Here is a 22,375-nt window from a genome sequence, read left to right as displayed (position 1 = left end):
CTCCAGAAAAGGAAGGAATTGGCAGGGCTGGGGGTGCACTGTAGATGGTTGCAACAAGGAGAACTTTGGGGTGGTATGGGCTGATGGCATGATTGCCTGAGCTTCCAAGCTGGGGCACTTTGGGGGACAGGCTTGGAAAGCGGGAGGAAAGAAGCAGCATCCAGAAAAGGCAGCAAGACACAAGCAGGACACTTACACATGAGTGAGAGGAAGCAGCCGGCCCCTGAGCTGGCTTTGAGGAAACTGTCCTCAGGGCAGAGGCTGGTTTCTTGAGCACAAGAAGGTAAGAGGAATGATCCGAGAAGAGGCTGAAGACACATCATTTATTGATGATGGGCTAGAAGTTCTAGCCTTCTATAAAGTATGACTCAGGCTTCCCCTGCTTCTCCTCTTGCTCCCTCTCTCTGGCTCCCTTCTCTGGCTTTCTCTTCTAGAATCCAGTCTGACTGTCTGACTACAGGATGCGTACATTATCTGGCTCTTCTGTGCCTCTCATGCCTGTCTCTCCTCTGTTCACTCCACCCCACCAGCTTTCCTTCTGACTTAGGAATATGCCAGGCTTGTTCCCTCCTCTGGTACTTTGCACTTGTTGTTTCCTCAGTTTAGAATATTCTTCCCCAGATCTTTCCACTGCTGGCTCTCTCCTGATCACCCAGTCTGAAATGGCCTCACCTCACTCATAATCACCTCACTGTTTTATTTTCCTCACGGCCCCATCATGAGAAGTGATCTTTCTCTGCATCTCTTGTTAAAATGAAAGTTCCATGAACATAGGGTCTTTGTTTGTCTTGTTCACCACTATATTCCCAGAGTCTAGAACAGTGCCTGACACAGAGTAGGTGCTCAAAAAATATACATTAAATGAAGGAAGTAGATTGAGTGATTGAGAAACTCTACCAGTGGCGGGTTGAGATGTGTGCATTGTCATGTAGAATTTTCTAGACTGATGGCCCTTCCAGCCACATCGGATCACTTAGTTTCAAAGTGGCTTGCTTCTGGTCTAAGACGAAATAAAACTAAGCCTCAGATCTGTGACTCATATTGAGTTCCCAGTACCATTCAAAATTAGGAATTCTAAAGGGGGATCTTTTCTTATAACCATAGAGCATCCCACTGTGTTTATTTTAAATGTCACAGATTTATTTAGAAAAATAATTTATTTTCCCTTTTGAGAAGGTTGAACTTTTTTGCATATGTGTCTAGAAAATGGATTTGTTGGGCACGGGGGCTGGGCAAGAAAACTATCTTAACTTCCTTTTGATCGGGTGTTAAGAATAGGCATCTAGTATAAGCAGATAAAAAGCAATTAGATAAACAATGAGCTCTAAAAAGTCTAGTATTTTATTGTTGGAACCTCCAATCCAACCTGTGCTGAATTTGTCTGTGTGGGTGGAAAGTGAATTTTTGCAGGCTGAATATCTTGGGTTTGGAAGCAGTTTCTCAGTTTCTCCCATATTGCAAAGCACAGCACATGTGTTCAGTTATGGATTTCCACAAAACTGGCAATCCTGAACCAATGAACGGGTGAGGTTCCAAAAGTTCATTTGCAAGTTTGTTTGGCACTCAGAACGCATTTTCCCATAGAAACAATGTCATAAATTAAGGACTCAGTCCCAAGCCAGCCCACAAAATGCAATTTATTTAGTTTCAACAAATATTTATCAAGTATCTACCCAGAACACAGTGTGGGAAATGAGACAACTAGGTGTTACTGAGAGAAATCAGATGCCATTCTTGGCCTTAAGGAATTCTCATGCCAGCTAGGGAGATAGACGTGTCAATAGCCCATATGCATTCATTCGGTCATACATCCAATTAACAAATATTTATTGAGCAACTGTGATGTGATGAGGCCTCTTTTGGGGGCTCGGGTTATAGTTCTTTCTTGCCTATGTAGAGCCTTCAGTCTCGTGAAGAGCGTAGACAAGTGTATCAGTCAGGTTTCTGCTCCAGTGATACTGTGTTAACAAACTCTTAGGGCTTAGAAGGCTTGTTTTTCTTGTTCATGGGTCCACTCCAGTGGGGGTAGGGATGTCCTCTGCCTCAAGGTAGAGGTTGAGAAGCAGATTCTGGTTATGTTCTCACATCTCCCGTCCTGCACATACTGTTGTCCAGGCAGACAGCAGAAGTACCAGAGGCCATGCTAAGCTGGGCAGCACATTCAAAGCCTCTGCTCATGTCGTGTTTGCTGGGGCTCCATTGGCCAGTACAGCCCATAGCCAAGCCCAGCATCAGTGGGGTAGGAATATGGTCTGCCTACTCCTATGGGAGACGATGCAAAGAGGGCAAAGTGTAGGGATGGGTTGTTCCAGTACAGGAGAGATTGAAGAACCGGGCACAACAGTCCAGTCTACCTCAACAAGGTAAAGAGCTATCCATCCACCAAGAAGTAAATAGTGTATATGATAAGGGTTCCCACAGAGGCAGGCATGGATTCCATGGGGGCACATAAAGAACATCTAACCCATCTTCAAAGTGAGGGAAGTTTTGCTGCAGGAAGGAATGTCTAAGCTGAACCTGAGGCCCAAGCAGGTTTCAGCCAGGTAAAGCCAAGCCAGGTGACCGGCTGAGGGAACAGGTGCACCAAGACCAGGGGCTGCAGGAGCTCCTGGCCTGGTGCTCCGTGTGCATGGAGCATACAGCCTTGGGGTGAGGGGTTGGAGGGGGAGCTGTTGAGGAAGTGGCATGGTACAGGAGCCGTGGAGGACTGGTTTCATAAGCCGTGTTAAAGAATTTCCATTTTATTGGAAGGACTTTTGGGAGCTATTGCAAAGCTTCAGTTAGAAGAATGACCAGATCGGATGTGTGTTTTAGAATAAGCATTCTGGTGAAGATAGATTGGCGGGGACCTGATGGTTGCTGGTAGACCTCTTAGAAGGTGACTGTAAACCAGCAAGAGATAGGGAACCGGTCAGAGGGTTGATAGTAGCGATGGGAAGAACTCAAGAGCTGAAGACTCAAGAGCTCTTTGGGAGATAGAATTGACAGGACGTGGCAATTAATTGGATTCCCCCTTGAGTTTGACACAGTCAGAGTAGGGTTATAAAATGAAAAATAAAATATCAAGGTGGCCACAGCTACTGGTTTTTTGGGAAGATGTGTTCTTTCCCCCTGATCTAAGTCCTCATAAAGACAATAAAGAAGAGCCACCCAAACACAGGATAGATTCCTACCATCCCACGTGTTGGAGTAGGCACTAGATTGGAGCCCAAAGGATGAGCACGGAAGTCAGAGGGGGAGGACTTGGGAGTGATGCCAAAGCTGAGTGTCAGAGGGCGCTGTGGGGTGAGTTCCTGCTCTTTTACCAGCAACACAGTGACCTTGGTATTGAGATGGTGGAGGAAGGAGTGAACAGTGTCATCACTGAGCAGGAATGTTTGGGATGCACGGTAATGCTGGGGGTGACTTCTGCTCTGGCAGGAGGGGAGTCCAGCCGAGGAGGAATAGTACGAGGCCTGGAGTCAGCTTGAACCCAGGTTTCTTTGTGACCTGCAGGTTCCTTATCTTCATGTGCCGATCCCCTCTTCCATAAAGTAGGGTTAATAATACCTTAGAGGGGGGCTGAGAAGATTAAATCAGATATGCACATAAAGACCTGGACACGGTACCTGAGTCCTAGTGAGCATTCAAGCAATGTTAGCTCTGGTGATGGTGGAAGCCCAGAGGAGGGAGCTGTGGCTTGTAACCAAGGCTGGGGCAGGCTTCACAGAGGAGGTGGCATTAAAATTAGGCCTTGACCAAAATTAGTACAGGAGACAACAGGTGTTGGCTAGGATGCAGAGAAAGGGGAACCCTCTTACACTGTTGGTGGGAACGCAAGCTCGTGCAGCCACTCTGGAAAACAATGTGGAGGTTCCTCAAAAAGCTAAAAATAGAACTACCCTATGATCCAGCAACTGCACTACTACGTATTTACCCAAAGGACGCAAAAATACAGATCCAAAGGAATGCATGCCCCCTGGTGTTTATAGCAGCGTTGTCAACAATAGCCAAACTATGGAGAGAGCCCAAATGTCCCTCGACTGCTGAATGGATAAAGATGTGACTGACTGACAGACAGTCAGACGCGCGCACACACACACACACAGGAATATTACTCAGCCATCAAAAGAATGAATTCTTGCCATTTGCAAAGACAAGGACAGAGCTAGAATGTATTTTGCTAAGCGAAATAAGTCCATCAGAGAAAGATGAATACCATCTGATTTCACTCCTACGTGGAATTTAAGAAACAAAATGGATGAACATTCAGGAGGGAGATAAAAAGAGGGAAACAAATCATGACTCAACGATAGAGAACGAGCAGGGTTGATGGAGGGGGAATGGGTGGGATGGATGGGGGATGGGGATGAAGAAGGGCTGTCGTGACGAGCACTGGGTATTATGTGTAAATGATGAACCAGTGAACTCTACTCCTGAACCAATACTGAGCTCGATGTCAACTAACTAGATTGTAAATTTAAAAAAAAAAAAAAAAAAGATTAAACCAAAAATTAGGCCCTGAAGCCCAAGTAGACTTTCACCAAGGGAACAGGGAGTGGAAGGCATCTTAGAGGATCTGGGATAGTGAGCGGTCTTCTGAGGGAGTGACAGGCTGGATGGTAGCCCTAGAAGCCATAGGGCACCGGGGGTTGGGGGGGACCTGGGTGTGAAGGGCCCTGAGTGTGGACTGCATATTAAGGGGTGCCGGAGACCCATTAAAGGGTTTTCAGCAGAGGACAGCATCATCTTTGTGTTTTAAAAAGATCATCCTGATGGCAGGGTCCAGCACTAACTCAAGCATCAGCTTCATCAGACTCCCCAGCTGCATACCTTCCAGGCTCCACTGTCCTTTGGCATGTCTGTCTCATAACCAACGAGTTCATCTCCCGTCTCCTCCTGAGTCATCTACTTGGCCGCTCCTTCTCCAGCTTTCATGCACTTCCCACCTGTCCCAGCACCACCATGGGGCTCCACTTGCTCTGGTCCCAGTCACGTAAAGGAACCAAGGCTGGGTCCTCTTCAGAAAATGGGCTGTGCAGGCAAGGCCAGGCTTCTCTTCTGTCCCACCCTGTCGTGCCCCACTCTGCACAGGGACTGTGTAGGGTAAGGCTGCTAATTAGCAGGCATGTGAACGAAAGTGTGTCTTAGTGCCTCTGGATGATTTGTGTGAGCCTGACACTCGCCCATATTCTTCTACAGGTTTCTTCCATGGAGACACGTGGAGAACCTTTGAGCAGCCCCCACCAGCTGCTGCTGGTAGATCATTCCTTGACCCGGCATGACAACAGTCAGCCTTCCTGAAAGAGTGGGGGTACCAGAGGGGATTTTGAATACAAGAGAGAAAAACAAAAATGTGACTTCTAAACAAATTTGTCCCCAGGAGCCCAGAGTAACAAATAAACAAGCAAAAAAGAGTTACAGGATTGACTTATGGTCCCATCCAGTTCCTTACACCGCTGTCCTGTGTTGGGTCTGCCTGCCCTCGCTCCTCCAAGAGACATTCTTTCCTCAGGCCTCCCCAGCCATTTTTCAACTCTAAGGGCCATAAGCTGTGATTGCTCAAAAACTTGACTGAGGTAACGCGTTGGGGCATGGCAACCCATAAGCACACTCTTGCGAGGTCAGCATTCCTGCGGCCGGGTTTGCCCTCCTGAGCGGTGGACAGTGTGTGACAGAGATGCCCACTGAGGGCTTTCTGTAGAGGAGCCCCCGGGGTGTGCCCACGGACCCTTCAGGACACAGTCACAGTGCGCCTCCCCCGAGAAGCCTGCCCTGACTCCAGGCCCACTCTTCATGGGTGGGTGGAGGGATGTGCTCACTCTACACCAGACACTGTGCCCTGCGCCCCGTGCCCTGTACCACGTAGCCCTCCTGCTGCCCTGTGAAGTCAGTACTAGGACGATCCCTGCGTTAGGGAGGAGGAAACAGTCTCAGGTTGTATGTTCCTTTCCCATTACTGCGGTAACAAAGGATCACAACCTTAGTGGCTTAGAACAGCAGACATTTATTGCCTTACAGTTCTGGAAGTCAGAAGTCTGCAGTGGGTTTCCCTGGGCTACCATCGAGATGATAAAAGGGCGGTGTTTCCTCTGGAGGCCGGAGGGAGAATGCGTGTCCTTGTCTTTTCTAGCTTCTGGGGGAGACTGCCCGCCTTAACCCATGGCTGCTTCTGTGTCTTCAAAGTCGGCAACATAGTCCCTCACATCTCTCGGGCTCTGAATTCTGTTTCCATCTTCACTTCCCCTTCTCTGACTCTGACCTTCCTGCCTCCGCTCGATCTCCCTGTGACTACTTTGGGTCCACACAGATCATCCAAGACAATTTCCCCATCTTGAGATCCTTAATCTGCAAAGTCCTTTTAGCCGTGTGGGGGAACGTATGCCCAGGTCCCAGGGATGGAGACATGGGTGTCTTTGGGGGTTCCAATGATGTTGGGTTGCACAGGTAGCAGAACCTAGCTCGACTTCCAGAGTCAGTGCCTTCACCTACCTCTGGAGGGAAAGGGAAGGGGAACACGGAAGGGACATTGTCCCTGTGGCAGCAGCAGTAGAGGGAAGAGCCTGGTCTCAACAGACCCTTGGTGGATGACTGGCTATGCCTAACAAAGACGACAGGACTCAGAGCCAACCTGACTTGTAGAAAGCCTTCCACCTTCAAAGTACAAGCATCTATGCTTTCAGTTAGCAGGTATCTGTCAAGAACCTAATGTGTGGCTGCTGCCGTTCGAAGCACTAGGATTCTCCCGCGGGGAATAGCACAGCCATGAGTCTTTGCCCTCGTGGAGGTCCTTCTGACTGGGTGTTGCGTTCCTAAGGCTGCCCTAGCCTAGGACCATAATGTCAGTGGCTTACAACACCACAGATGCATTGCCTCACCTAGAAATCCAAAATTGAGGGCTCGAGGAAGGAGAGCTTCCTCTCCTCTCCCAGCTTTAGGGGGTTCCTGGTGTTTCCTGGCTCTCTCGTGACGCGGGCTTTTCCTCTCTGTGCCTCCAGACCTCCCCCCGCTTTCTCTTTTCCAGGCGCCAGTCATTGGGTACCTTAAATCCAGGAGGATCTCCTCTTGGGATCCTTGCATTACATCTTCACAGACCCTCATTCCAAATCAGGTCACCTTCTGAGGTTCTGGGTGGACATGAACATTGAGGGAACGTGGTTGAACTCACCCCACGGGGGAAGCGGGATCGTGTGAGCGTGAAGAAAGAGAGAGAACGTCAGATGGTGATCAGTGTTCTGAAGAAAAATACGGCCGAGGACAGGGGTAGGGGGCTGCCGGGTGGAGGCCCCGGAGGTTGCCGTTGGAACCCAAGTGGTCCCCGAAGGCCTCACTGGAAGGGCACGTCCGAGCCAGGACCCGAAGGAAGGACCCTCTGAGCTCTGGAGATGTCCCCCTTCATGGGTGCGGCCACTGCTAGCCGAGTGGCCAAGAGGAAAGTTTCAGACAGGTCGTTCTCATTCTGCGTTTGCTCCTCCTCTCCTTCCAATCCGGGGTGTGTCCTCGTGCTTGCAGCCTGGACAGTGACCCTCCTTGATGGTCCAGTGCGGTGCGAATGGCAGCGATCATGGTAATTGTGGGGTCTGGCGGCGGCCCCTCCTTCTTGGCTGAGGACCCCAGTGTGCCGACTAATTGTGTAGAAGCAAGGACAACTGTCTGTGGGGCGGAAACAGTGGGGAGTAAAGAGGAACATGCTTCTGGACCTTGGGGCAGTCCTGAATTACCCTGGCCGAGGCCCAGCCGGCGCATCCGGGTTAGCGAGAATGCTGAAAGGGATTTGGGGGCCTTCTCACAGTGGAGAGGGGTCCCAGGTGAACCCAGATCCCCTGGGTTCTCCTTCATCCCCTCCACTGTCAGGAGCTGTGAACAAATCCTACTCCTTTCAAAGCAGAAGATAGAAAGGGGATGAAATCATCGAGGGGCACAGCTCTTGGTACCCTGAGAGCTGACAGAGGTCGACGCAGGGAGAAGGCTCACCTTACTCAGAAGCCGGTTTTATTTGGAAGTGCCGGACGCCGAGGTCCAAAGAGCTCGGCGTCCAAACTGCTTACCCACACCATCTCTTTAATTGATGTTCTCTGACTTGGAACAAGGACCATTAGGAACGCCCCTTTTAGTAAATACATGTTTTAATGGAATAGATTTTTTTTTTTTTAAATGACCTTATCTCAGGCAGCAGGCACTTTCATAAGTATGTATTGATTGGCTTTTAAAAATTCCTCAAATGTTTTCACTTGTCTCTGTGACCTAGAAGATGTCCTGTTCCCAGCACCTTCTACAGCTTCAAACACAATGTTCCCATCTTCTTTGGAAGCCTTCCAGGCGGCCTTTCATGTTTTTGCTTTTGTAATGTTTGTAAAGCTTAGGTGCTTATGTTTGGCTGTATAGAGAGGGGACTGTTTCTGATAGGCCCAATGGGGCCTTCGGTATTTGTCCCAGGAAGAGGGGCCACCTGCATTCCCGGTGGGGAAATGGAGGCCCAGAGAGGCGAAGGCATGTGGGGGCAGAGCCGCTTTGAACCCAGATCTTCTTGACTCAAAAGGCACCTTTTTCCCATGTTTATTTCCATGTTATGTATTTTAAAAACCCCTCCCTTAAATTCTTCAGCTCGTGGTTTGTGTTTGGAAGTAAAAAAAACACCAGCTTCAGTAAACTCACCACCCACAAAAGAACCACATGGGGTGCAGGCTACAGATCCCTTTTGTGTGAGGGTTTCAGTCTGCAAATGTGTTTTATGTGTGCTAAATAGCTCCGAGTTTCAAGACAAAGGCTGGTTTTCCACCAGACCAGTTAACAGGCCAGCCCAGTGAACAAAAATCAATGAAACAACTTATGCCGGTATCATGGAGACATAGTCAAGAATTTTAGTCACTTTAAAATTGAATTCTTAATTCAGTTTGGCTAACGCTTGTTGCATACGGGCTGTGGGTCAGGCCCTGAACGAGGCCCTTGGGGAAAAGCGACGAATGAGGCTGTGCCCCGGAGAAGCTCACAGGTTAGGGCGGAAAGCGTACACCAAGCCAATACTGTCCATACACCGCAGAAAGGGCTCCTAGGAGGTGCGTGAGGCTGGGGAGACCCCAGAGAGCCCTTTCGTCTTGAGAGGAAGGCACACTGTGATTGAGAATCCTCTAAGAAGCCTTGAACTGGGGCTGCCTCCTTACGGAGGAAGCTATGCTGCATGTTGACCCAGCACGTGTGAGCAATGCCGGTGGGCCGTCCGGTGAGCCTCAGTGCCTGGATCCCTGCCTCATCATTACCATTTTGTGTTTGCATACCTTAATGTCATCCAAATGTTTGCGTAAAGGCTGTTTTCTCTTGCCCGAGTAATAAGCATCACAACAATGACTACTATTTACTGAGGCAGTATTGTAAGCCTCAGTTAAATAGATGCACATTTTGCTAACAATCCCGTGAGGTAGAAACCATTAATATCTGCATTTCTGCAGGTGGACAGCCCGAGACACAGAGGGGGCGCCTGACTTGCCCAGCGACACTGGCGTGTAACTGGCAGGAGCATTCTCCCCTTTGTGTACTAGCCAGTCTGGTGTTTAGTCAATTCCTCACAGAGAACAGAGTTCCAGGCTTTAAGTGCAACATGCTGCTCCTTCTCCCTGGAATGCTGTTCCCATTACTCTTGATGCGACTCGATGGTTTTCATCCTAGAACTCTGAACTGAAATGTCACCTTTCTTGACCAATCTGAAGTAATTCCTCTGTGCCGCATTCTTGGTTTCTGCAGAACACCGACCTTAATTTAAAATTATTTTAAATTACTGTTTATTGTCTCGCTGGAATGTAAACTTACTAGCAGGGGGACTTTAACGGGTTTATACATTAATGTGTCCACTGTGCCAACTATGGTCTTTGGTGTCTGGTGGGCGCTCAGTAAATATTTGTGGTGTGAATGCCAAATACGGCACTAGGTCCTGGGGGGGCCAAGGTGAATGAGGTGGGTCTTTCCCTTGGGGGACCTGCTGTCTAGTGGGAGAGACAGGCAGTGATTGCAGTGTGCTGTATACACCTGGAGCACACGTAAGGTGCCACAGGAACACAGTGGAGAGAGCTACTGCTTTGCCTGGAGCTTGGGCAGACACCATGGAGGAAGTGACATTGAACTCGCCTTGAACAAGGAACACCATTTCACCAAGTATACTGCAGGCTCAAGGGCACTCTGGGGGCTGTGGGAGCAGCATATGTTAGGGATGGCCAGGCGTGTTTGCACTGCACATGTTAATCAAATAGACAGATTCATCAATCCACAGTTGCCTAGGGATGAGTTTGGAGAAGAAGGAGCTAGATACTATTGCCAGGGTAGAGACATGACCGTGGAAATGTGTGTTCTAGGCTCCTGGTCATAAAAGACCCATAGGAAGAGGAGTTTGATGCCGGCAAAAGAGTGCCATTGAAGGTTATTTTAAGTAGGAAGCTATGATCAGCTCTGTGCTTGAGAATGACCTAGATGTCTGTATGGAGGCTGATTGGAGGCACTAGAGTTGGGAAGGTAGGAGCCCAGCTACAAGGTGATGGATGAGGGTAGAATGCAGGAGATCACATAGAGGGATGCTTAGAATTAATAGGTCATTACCAGCTGAATCCGAGAGTTGAGAAAAAAAAGCCAAGGAAGACCCAAATTTTCTAATTTGATCCACTGTTTGAATTACTGCTCATTGACCAAGTTCAGGCAGTATTTCCCAGTGTGCATGATGAGAACTCCTAAAAAAGTTGGAAGATGTTGCATCATTTATTCCTGTCTTGGAAAGTTACAAAGCACACCAGTATAGCCAAGGCTCTGAGAAGTCCTGCAGCAGAGAGATTAGTTTAATTTCATTTGCCCAGGGTCTCCCAAACCTCTTAACAACAGGACCCTACTTTAAATACCCCCAGAACAACCCAAAGAACACTGGTTTTCTGAGAAGTGACTAAAACCTGTATTTTCCTATATGGCCCATGCTCAGGGAGGACCTGTTGACTTTTATCTTGGCATTTACGATGCCATTATCCTGGGAAGTCCTTGGAAACTTTGAGGAATTTGGCACAGGAGTAAAGACTGCTGAGGTTCACACCAGGCCACCTGACCACGCTGCCTCACAGTTTCCTCATCCTTGCAGTGGAGCCGATAATAATAATGTCTACTTCCTGGGGTGGTTGTGAGGATCAGTGAGTTACTTTCCGGAAAGCCCCAGGAGCAGTGCCTGGCCTGTAGGAAGGGCTCAGTAAGTGTTAGCTTCTGTGCGAGGCCATAGAGGCGTATAAATGAGACCACAGGAAGCGACACTGCTTGGTTTTCATGTCTCAGGCACTCGGCTTGCTAACCCTGTGACCTTGGGAAAGCAATATGGTGCCTTCTGCACCTCAGTTTCCCCCATCTGTAAAGCAGGGCCAATGATTGTTCTTACTTCATAGGTTTGTTATGAAGAATAAATGAATCACATCACATGAAAGAAGGTGGCCCTAGCATGTGAGATGGTTTCATTTTATTTAAAAAAAAAAAAAAAAGTCTTCTAAATTGCCTCTGGAATTAGCATAATTTGATCACGTAGATTACCTTTTGGCTCCAGTGATGGAGGTCCAATTTTTCGGCTTCCCCAGCACATTATATGGATCTGGTGTTTTGGCATTCTGCTTTCCTGACTCTGGGGGCCTGGATTCAGGGTGTAGTTTGGCCCGGGGGACCTATTCTCTTCTATTTGGTCAAGTTTGGTTTCTTCATTTCTTGGAGTGATGATGTCAATAAGAGCCCCCATATTCTGGGGACCACCTAGCTCCTCCTTTGTGCCTTTCCTAAAAATGCAGGCATCAGCTTGAAATCCCTTAGCAGAAGACCTTGGGATGCTCTTGGAGCCAAACCTTCCCCCCGGTATGGACACAGCCTCCTGCTCCCTGAGACAGAGGCTGGATCATCTCCTTGTTAAAAGTTTTCTGATATTATATCAGTATAGACTCTTTGGAATAGGTCACACCAACCCCACATTCAAGCCAATTACCTGGTATTTAGTTATCAGGGACTGTCTGCTCTTGGCGAACAATTAGATTAGGGGATGCTGCTGAACGTTGAGCAGCAGGAAGTAGACGTTACATTTCTGAGTTCAGAGTTTCTATTTCAGGGTTCTATTTCAGAGTGGGCTTTTTGAGGATGGAGACAGAGAGGATGCCTCCTACCCACCGTGCCTCTTCTGGAACCTGCCGGGCACCTGTGGGACCTGAGTGGGAAGTTTGAGGTCCACCTGATTCCCCTGGGGGCTCCTAGAGGAAGGACAGGGTCCTAGGCTGTCCCCAGAAGAAGGGCCATGACACTGCGCTGTGGATTTTGACATTCGGAGTGAATGTCCGGGACCCAGCAGAGACTCGGGTGTGGTAGGATCCTTGGGGACAGGCAGAAGTCCTCCAGGGGTTTACATGTTTTTTTGCCAATGTTGTTATTAGCAGCTTACATTTTCTGTCAGCAGGAGTGAGTGTGATAATGTTGAAGTCGTGCAAGTTATGGGATAGTTTATGTGTTGATGTGGGATTTTTTTTTTTCTTTTTTTGATTGGAAGAAGGAGGCCAAAGTCCGAGGAAAGGGATCACCCTACAGAGGGGCTGCTGGCAAGGTGTCTAGTTGGCACCGTCCGAGCCCTGAGGCCCTCTCTGAACTGAGGCCAAGATACTGCGCCCTGCGGGGCATAAGAAAAAATTCCCTCCTAAATTCTGTTAGGATTTGGGACAAGTTTTGCACAGTAATAAGCTCTGGGTTGCTCTTTGGGCTTCTCAAAAGGCAAGTGTTAACTCAAAGATTGTAAACTATGAAGTGTTCCGGCGTGCTGCTGACCTAGTTGGATAGTCATAACTCTGAAAGAAGGTGAGAAAAGGCCTCCATGGTCCCGGGTGTCAAATACTAATGACAGAAGAGCTCACTTATGTGCCAGAACTCACTTTTATCCTAGTTTTTCAGGGCTTTGATATCTGTCCCTTCACTTTTAAAACTCATATTTACAAACACTACGGTAACTTCAGTGACACCTGAATTGTGCGTCTGAAGCTTTTTGCTTATTGTAGTATGGATTATACTACTTAATTTAGTGACTAGAGAGAAGTAGCCTTCCATTTATTTTTATATTATTTTACATGTTTTTACCAGCAGTCGTGTATGTGACATTTACCTCAGTAGCTGAGATGTCATGCTAAGGACCAATAACCTCTCACTGAACGAGAAAAAAGAAAGAGATTTTCTGGCCTGATAGAGTCAGATTCCAAGGTTCCCCAGCCCACAGGCATTTTATCTGCCTGGGAACTTTAGGTCTTTTTTTCTTTTTTTCAGAGGTGGGTCTCCCTGTTCTTTATGTTGGCATGAAGACAATTAATAATTTAAATCCTACCCATTAAAAAACCAGAAATAATGTATAAATATAATAGTGTAGTAATAAATTTAAAAGTCGATCCAGCTGGGCAGTGTTCCCAGACTACCAGCTGAGCAAAAACACAAATCCGTAAGGTAGGAGAAAACTGTTATACGATGCAAATGGCCGCAGTCGCATTGTTTCCTGCTACTCTTTATTGCAAATGTACAGCCTTGAAGTTACATTATGGATAAATAAGTTTTGTGGGCTAAACCGGGGACCTAATCACTGTTTATAACATTATTTCTGTGGGGAGAAAGATGTAGTCCGTATTACAGACAGATAGGTAACAAGCAAAATCGGGGGGGGGGCACAATAGGTTTGTAAATTGGGAGACTCTTGGGATTTTAACCTGTAGATGGATGTTTTGTGTTCAGGGCTAGGGATGGATGAAAATCAGAGGCCTCTCAGAATTCTCCCAGCCCCCTCAAGTCCTTGTTGTCCTTACAACTCGAGACTGTGCCTGACTTTCTCTAATGTCAGTCCCCGGGGTGCTCATCCTGGCCCAGCCCCACCCTCCCCCACCCCTGTTGAGGCCCCAGGAAGCCAGCAGGAACCCTGAATGTCTTTACCCTTTCACACCTTATTAAGTGGGTAGTTAAGGTTCATAGGAGGCCACGCAGATGGGTGACCAAGTGGGTGGCTCTGTAGGCAGACTTCTGTCACTTGTGGCTGTGTGACGTTGGCACGTTATCTCACTTCTCCGAGCCTCTGTTTCATGCCTTAAGAAGGAGGTGGTTGGCAGGACTAACGTGGGAGTGCCGCCTGTAAGCATGCAGGCCAGTGCCTGGGATGGGACAGGGGTACCTCCTCACAGGTGCATACTGGGCATATTACTCACTGATATTTGAGTTTAGACAGATTTCCATGAACTCGGGAAACAAACCCATACTATAAAAGTACTTTCTGGATTCTGAACAGCAAACCTAGAAACAAGTGCCTGGGACCTTTCTGTTCAAGAGTTGAAGCCTGGATGGGTTTTGAACACAGTTTTTTCATGAGTTGGGGGGAGGGGAAGGGGGTGGTCCATGCACTCATATAGTTGAGTGGGCAACGTTGAAGTCTGTTACTGTTTTGTTTGTTTCTTGTGTGTTTTTTTTTTTTCAAAGATTTTATTTACTTATTTGACAGAGAGACACAGCGAGAGAGGGAACACAAGCAGGGGGGTAGGAGAGGGAGAAGCAGGCTTCCAGCTGAGCAGAGAGCCTGATGCAGGGCTCCATCCCAGGACCCTGGGATCATGACCTGAGCCAAAGGCAGAGGCTTAACGACTGAACCACCCAGGCACCCCTCTGTTATTGTTTTGAATAGATTAAGCTTTGCAGCAGATTTCATAGAAACTAATCAGACTAAGCCTTCTTAACTAGTTTTTTTCACTAAGGTAGTTCCACATACTGTGTTTTTCACCTAAGGAAAATGGTTTTCTGTTTTTAAAAAATTTTTGGTTTGGGTTTAATTTTGTTGTGTGTTCTTCAGTGTTTCCTGATTTGCAAACAGGCGAGTGTCTACATATTGGCCTTATGGTGTAGGCATGAGATCAGATGGAAATAAGGACTGGAAAAAGAAAACAGTGATTGGGAGTCTTAGGGCTTCTGGGGAGACCCTCAGTAGAGGATGGGGCCTGAGCGGTAACACAGAGGAAGGGAAGCAAATGTGTCATTTGCCTGCCATGCCCAGTCTAATCCAAATCCCATTGTCCCCTTATCTGTTGCCTGAAGAAATTGAAATGAAGCCACTTAAGAGATCAGCCTACCTGAGAGCACATCACTGAGGATCAGCCTCACAGAGAGCTGTGTCTGACTTCGAGGTTTTAATTTCATTTGGGCAGAGGTTTAAGTGTCTACACCACCTGACCATTGCTTTTGTGATACATGGGAGGGGATAATTTCAAAATAACTGCTTTTATTTTACTCAAATCTGGGGGCTATAAGATCTCCCGCTCCCGAAGAAATGTGAATATGTGGGTAACGTGCTGTCATGAAGGTTTTTTAATCTGCAATATTGGAGAAGTAATAAGATGCTGTTGTTGGTTGACCATCTGGTTGTACATTCTTGGTGTCACGGTTTGCTATTTCATTTTTTTTTAAATTTATTATTTTTACTGGCAAGAAGCAAGAAATGGGAGTTTAGAAATTTCAGAGGTGTTTTAGAAGCAAGAAATTTATGTTAGTTGCTTAACATGGTTAGATTTTGTTTCTACCTTGTACAAAATGGGAAGTAAAATGTTGGCTATGTATTTTTTCTTTTTTTTCCCCCCAAAGTTAAACTGGAAACTCCTAATCTTTTTCCTCCCTGACCCCAGATTGGAACTTTGAGTGTCCATTAAAAACAGTCCCTTTGTCATAAGGAAGAGTCAGACATAAATCAGAAGAAAATTTTGGAAAGAAAAAGCACCCACAGAAAGGACCTATAGAGATTTCATATTTCATCCGTCCATTCAGAAATATTTATTGAGACCCCAGTATTTGCATATCATGCTGCCAGACCCTGAAGGACTTGTAGAAGAAATCTTAAAGTCATTCTCCCTTCCTTTGAGGAGCTTAGCGCTTACTTGGGGAGGGGGGGGGGAAATGACAGCGACATGTGAAACAGTTAAGTTGTCATTCAACACAGCATATGATTAAATACCAAAATGTGTAGTTCTGACAAGAAGTGCTATAGGAGTTCAGCAAAGAGGGGGGTGATAAATCAGTGGCACTACTGTGTTCTGCCTACAAATTGGCACACTACGGCACTATTTGTATGAAATATCTTACACTTGTTTTTTTGGCAGCCTTAGGCCTTGACTTCCAGGCAGCATTAAGAGCCCACGACAATATTTGTACTCCAGTCTCCCCAGAACTGGCTTTTTGTTGTTTTGTTTTCAAACAGACAGAGCCTTAGACAAACCAGAGTGCCCAGGAGAGGCTGGGACTTTTGACAGTCATAACCCCTTTCAAATATAGAATAAGAAACCACCTCCGTCATCCTGTTTTTCAATCCAGCCGCACTCATCCCTCGGTGGCAAATGCTCCCTGATACCGACAGGCCGTTTAATTTGAACTTAATGTCCGTGACGGACGAGCTAGCCATCAAGGGTCGGATGAATTGATGGCTTTGGAAAAGTGCTGATGAAAATCCCCACAGTCAGGACATTGGAGAAGGAGCCCACACAGATATAGGGGAGTTTGGACGCAGATATGCTCCCAGCAAACAGGGTTCCCCAACCCTTGCTCAAAGTACTGTGCCCGAGGATGATGCTTAATGAAACTCACCGGCTTCCTGTTCTATTTTTGTCATATTCAAATGAGCGCAGAGCTCAGAGATGAAGCCATGGGGCCTACATTTGTACAAATTGAAAAAGGAGAGGAGAGGAAGAAGGGGAAGTAAAATGCTTGTGAGGTCTGATGCCCTTTAGGGGACCACATCCCTCCCCTCTCCGACTCTTGGAGGGACTCCCCACAGATGAATGCCTTTATCACTTGGCTGCTTTTCGATCTTGTGATTCATGAATTTTCCATTTCTTTTCAAACTCACGGTCGCTGGGTCTCCTCAACCCCTCCATTTTAACCTCAGGCCTTGAGGAGGCATAGATAACAGGGATGTTCTGGTCTCTTGATATTATCCAATAGAACAGTTGTGGAGTTCAAGGCTTTTGAGCATAACATGGCCCTTGCTGTTCCTTCTTTTTGTCAGGTTGCTGGCCCTTCCGGTGAGGCAGGATCTCCCAAGTGAGCGTGACCTAGAGTGGCCGACACAGCCAGCAAAGGAGTGCACCCCACCCCACCCCCCCTTAGCTCCCCGTCATGTTTATTAGAGGACTTGGCCCCGACCACAGCTTAAGATTTATTTGGGACATCCTCTGTGCTGACAGACTTGGGAAAGTGGCCCTGAAAAGTGTTGTCCCCATATCTTTCGATATAATTGGGTATCTGTCTAAATAAATGCTTTGTAGCAGATGGTTATAGAATGGCCTATCACATTCTTGGGAAGACTCTGCCCTCGAAATATTTATATTTAATTCTCAGACTACAAAGCACAAGATGGCCTTATTAGTGTCTTAATAACAGAAAGATTCCCACAGCAGGTTGATATTCTGGGAATGAGCCCCAGACCTAAATTTATATAATATGTAAACCCTTTCTTGGACTTGTCCTTTGCACCAGGTTTTTCTTAAAAGAAGCTCTTTAATTTTAGAATCCACAAGAGGATGTGCTTTGGGTGTGTTTAATGATGTCATCCCGAGAGAGGCCACAGGAGCCAAAGTTCAGCGTGTTTTCTGCATTGGTTTTCTGCTCGTAGACATGATGGAAAAAATGCTTTGCTCTGGTCCCATTGCTTTTCATGGTTTTAACATCACGTTCCTATTCTCGCTCAAAATCAATAACCCTCCGCACAGAGCCTGCCATTCTGTACTGAAGCCAAGTATGAGAAGTTTTAACTAATGCATGTGTGGGGTTGCTGTTTTGTTGTCTTTTCCTTTTTTGGATAGGTGTACTTTTAAAGAAGATTGTGTACACCCAGAGAACCATGAAAACTGGCTGGATATTTCGTCGGGAGCTAAAAAGTGCCCTCAAATTAACCTATTTCGAAGCAGTAAAGATAAGGTAAGTGGAAAGATTATAATTTGTCTCTGTTGTCTCATTTTGCACAACTGATGTTAACTTCCTTCTGTGTGTGAAATATCTTCTAGCATTAAAGAAGCTTAGTTAGGAGAGTCCATTCATTTAGTTACTAGTACCGAATGCCTGGCAGATGCTGGACTCTGGGCGAGATTCTAGAGAAATAGCAGAGAACAGACAGATGGTGAGCCTGCCCTCATGGAGTCTGTTGTCTTGTAGAGCTGAAGACTACCCTCATTCATTGAATTTAAAGAAAAAAAATGAACTATTAATGTTGTAGAAAAATGTATTGTTTAAAAAAAAAGAAGAAAGTGCAGATTCATGGTCAAAAAGATTATTTAAATGTGACTTAAGCGTAGAATGTTATTTTATGGTCCTTCCCCTAATTCATGCAGGCTTCTCCTGGTAGCTATCTTATCTACATGGCTTTAAGCAGTACTGGGAGAGAGGGCAAGAAACCACCACGGGCAGTGAATATTGCCAGTGGGGTCCCTTGGAGAGCCAATGGGCTCTTGTTATGGCCATACCACCATTGACAGTCCTTCTGCCCTGTCACTGGCCAAGAGAAAGGACGCAATGAGAAGCATATGATTCAAACATCTCATTCACGCACCGTCCATGCCCTACAGGAATATGGAATTCCTGCCTTGTAATCTCAGCAGTGCTGTAAGGAGACATTTCCTCCCTAATTATAGTTCTTGTATTATGAATAATTGTACAGAATCCCCATCAGCAGCCAGTTGACCTGTCTGTCGAGCTCGCTCTGTTTTATTTGAATGCCACATTAACAAGGAAATGGGCCACTTTCTCTTTTTCCATACACTTTGCCATTTCAAATAGCAAGAACCATACCACTTAAGATGATTTAACATTTAATAAAGGAGAGCCAGAGCATTTAATGAGTGATAAATAATAAAAGAATAAAGCTTTCAAGTCATAACTGATCAGAACTTTTGGATTTAAAGTTATTTGGCTGTTACCACTTTCTATTGTCTTCCGGCAGGTTGGGGTTGGGGGGGAGGCCGTGAAAAAAGAACTTTCAAAGCCTTCATCCAAAACTCCACCAGCCCTGAGTCAGACTGAAAAAATTGTGTGAAGAACATGCTTAGGTATCTCAGCATAGGTGTGGTCAAATTTTTCTCTTATCAGTCTGAAAAATAGCTAACTTTGGTGCTGATAGAGAATGATTAAAAAAAAACCAAACATGATGTTTGAATACACCCAGGGCTCTGATAAATGGTTAAGATTATGCAAGATTTTTTAAAAATCATTTTGAAAATTTTAAGGGTGCTACTTCAGCTCAGTGTAGTAAGAGAAAGTAGCTTGTTCATTGTATGAAAGATGCTGTTTACGCAATTTGCTTACCAATCTTTGGGTTCGCTGGTATAAATTAATCACAATTTCTATCTAGTTTGGAACATTGCAAAAAATATTTACCACCCAGACAACCACTAGTGCTTTCTTCTCTACCCAAGTCCCACTGTGGTTTACCCAAATCCCTGTAGAAGCTTCCCACACAACCATTACCTCGCTCTCCAGCTACCATTGCTCTCAAGGTAAAGGAGATAAGAATTTAGTAATCTGAGTAAAGTTCATCTTTGAAACCAACTTTGGACTGATTATTTTAATAACATTGATAAGACATGTGATGCCATCTCTTAGTCATATTGTCTGAAAATATTTCCTACTCTTGTGGTCATCTGTGACTTACCTGAAAGTTCCAGATCTTTGTTGATTTAAGTAATACCGGACCCTGATCTGCAGAGATGGCTATCTATAGCTTGGGTCAAAGAGTGTTGGCTACCTGCCCATCATATGCCTAGTAACATTCTAGTAGCTTTCTGAGTACAGAAAGACCCTGATATAATGCAGAGCCTCTGCTTCCAAGAAGCATCATCTCTTTACACAAAACAATTAGAAGATTGTATATCCTCATCCTCATTACAGAATCGGCATTAACAAGAAATAATTGGAGCAATTCCAGTTGGCTTGGAGGGATTTCGTGAGGTTTTGTTGAGCAAAAACAGCAAGATGCAGAAAAGTATGTGTAGCATGATCTTGTATTGATCAAAAACTCAATATATGCTATTGATATATATAGCATATATGATATGCTATTGTTATAGCATGATCTACTGTATATGTTTATGTCTCTATATAATTATTTGCGCATGAAGAAAAGATATGAACGAATTCTTACTAGGTCGTAAACATGGGCTCTCCTGATGGCGGGACTGATGATGTGGTGAGAGGGAAGGCTGAGAAAGTAGGAAAAAAAAAAAGAAAAATGAAACTCTCACATACACAAACACAAAAAGGATGTGCGACATCCCATTTTTGCATTATGCAAAATCATTTGTTTACCTATAAAGAGATTGCAACAATCAGTGAAAATGGCTAATACTAATAAAAACAGAAAAGACATAGAAATAGAAGTATCTCCTACAGACAGCAGGACTCTTAAGGCAGAAACACTAGAAACATTCTTTTACAAATCAGATTGAAAACAAGGAATTCCACCATCACTGATGCAATGAGCATTGTTTTTAAAGTTGTGTTTGGTGCAGTAACACAAGAGACAAGTAAGACATAGCTATGGGAAAGGAATAGATTAAAAAGTATCCCTATTTGCTCATCTGAAGTGGTTGTATATCTTCCAAATCTAAATATATTAGCTTTTAAAATTACTCTAATTAAAAGTAAAATTAAAGTGCTAAATGTTCAACAAACATTCACATATCAATAACATCAAGTGAGGTAAAGGAGTTAAGGTCAAATAATAAAAGATCCCATTCATTGACAATAACCAAAATACTCAGGCATGAACTTAAAGGGTGAGGTGTATACCCTATATTTTAAAATCACTTTTACTGGAAGATACATGTTGAAGACAGCTACCAAAAACAGCAATTTGGGCTATGCAATAGCTTGCCTTAAACAGTTCTTTCTAACGGCAATTAGTGGGGCAGTAGCCTATTGCAGCTGTTTATAACTCATGATAGGGAAACCTTACCAATAAAAAAGCATAAATAAAAATAAAAACAAAAACACACAAAGTATTTTCTTGGGAGACAGGAAAAAACATCTTGAATACATCCAGACACATACTACGTATCTGGGCAGTAAGATATCATAAAAATGTCATTTCTTCCTCAACCTATTTTCTAGATTTCATGTCATCCCAGTGAAGATTTGAATAGACTTTTTCTTAAAAGTAATATAAATTTCAGCTGAAGTACTAAGAACTGGTGAAGAATATCCAAAATGTATTTTGGAAAAACAAAAATGTATTTAAGCTAGACCATTTCCATACAATTATAAACTTGTAGATAGCGACAATGACTCAACCCATTGATTCTGTTTAAAAGTAGGACTATAGATCGTGGGAATAGGCTAGAAAGATCAGAAATAAATGTAAAAATTGTAAGATCAGATATCATAAACTAAGAAGGAACAAAAGAATTATTTCCTAAAAGAGGCTGAGATAACAGACTTACAATATGGAAACATAACTTAATTCATATTTTACATTAAATATAAAAATTAAAGCTAATTAAGAAATTCATAGAAAAAGCTAACACTAAAAAACGGAAAATAGAAATGGGCATCAGATAATTGGAAGTATAATTTTCTTAGCTCTGAAGCAATGTAGTATGCAGTAACAAAGGGGAAACATTCATATACTTGTCATTTAAAAATATACAACAAGAAAGATAACTAAAGCACAATTCAGGAAAACATTTGCAGCACGTAAGATATTCATTGCAAGATATTAAATCCAGGAGAAATTAAAAAGATAAACACCAGGCCACCAAAGAGTGGGCAAAAGCTTACATTCTCACAAGAGGAGGTTTAGAGAGTTAGACATAGTTAGGGGAATATGTTCAACTTCACTTGCTATCTAATAAATACAAATTAAAGTGATAAGATATGCTAACATCTGGCATTGGCAATGCCAATTAGTACAGCCTTTTTGGAGAGCAATTTGCTGTTCTGTTTCAAAAGTCATAAGTATATTCATTTTATTTGAAACACTAATTCCAGGCTTCAAATTCTGAAGAAGTAACTTGAAAGAAGCAAAAATGTAAGCATGCAGATGCCATTTCAGTAGCTTTGTAGACTGAGAAACCTGGAAATAACCACACTGTTTGGCAATAAGCAGAATGGTTAAGTAAAATAAGGTCTGCCAACCTGCTAGAATGTTGTGTAGCAAGCTCTCTGGCTCCAGGGGAATTACCAGCTAATTGACATTCAAACTCTTTATTTCATTTGACTCTTTGTGTCTTCATTCCCTCTCTATCCAGCATAGTTGGGGAAGGAGCTGTCAACCTGGTAAGGATTCCCAAGTCGGGTTTATTAAGCCAGGTGTCAGCTTTTTATCCCTACTTGCCTGGAACCCACACTCACACAAAAATACCTT

At 44.8% G+C, this 22,375-nt stretch overlaps 1 protein-coding gene across 1 annotated transcript in view; it reads left to right on the top strand.

Annotated features, from left to right (window-relative positions):
- Nucleotides 1-22,375, top strand: part of PLXNC1 (plexin C1) — a 141,271-nt gene that overhangs the window by 35,686 nt on the left and 83,210 nt on the right. Inside the window, exon 5 of the mRNA XM_080811988.1 lies at nt 17,826-17,940. Coding sequence (XP_080668114.1) covers nt 17,826-17,940 — 115 coding nt within the window. The remainder of the gene's footprint in view (nt 1-17,825; nt 17,941-22,375) is intronic.

Source organism: Martes martes (genome assembly GCF_963455335.1).
Source record: "Martes martes genome assembly, chromosome: 8".
In the NCBI taxonomy this organism is placed as follows: Eukaryota; Metazoa; Chordata; class Mammalia; order Carnivora; family Mustelidae; genus Martes; species Martes martes.
Note: the sequence above shows the minus strand (reverse complement) of the source record. Positions and strands in the feature narration are given on the sequence as shown.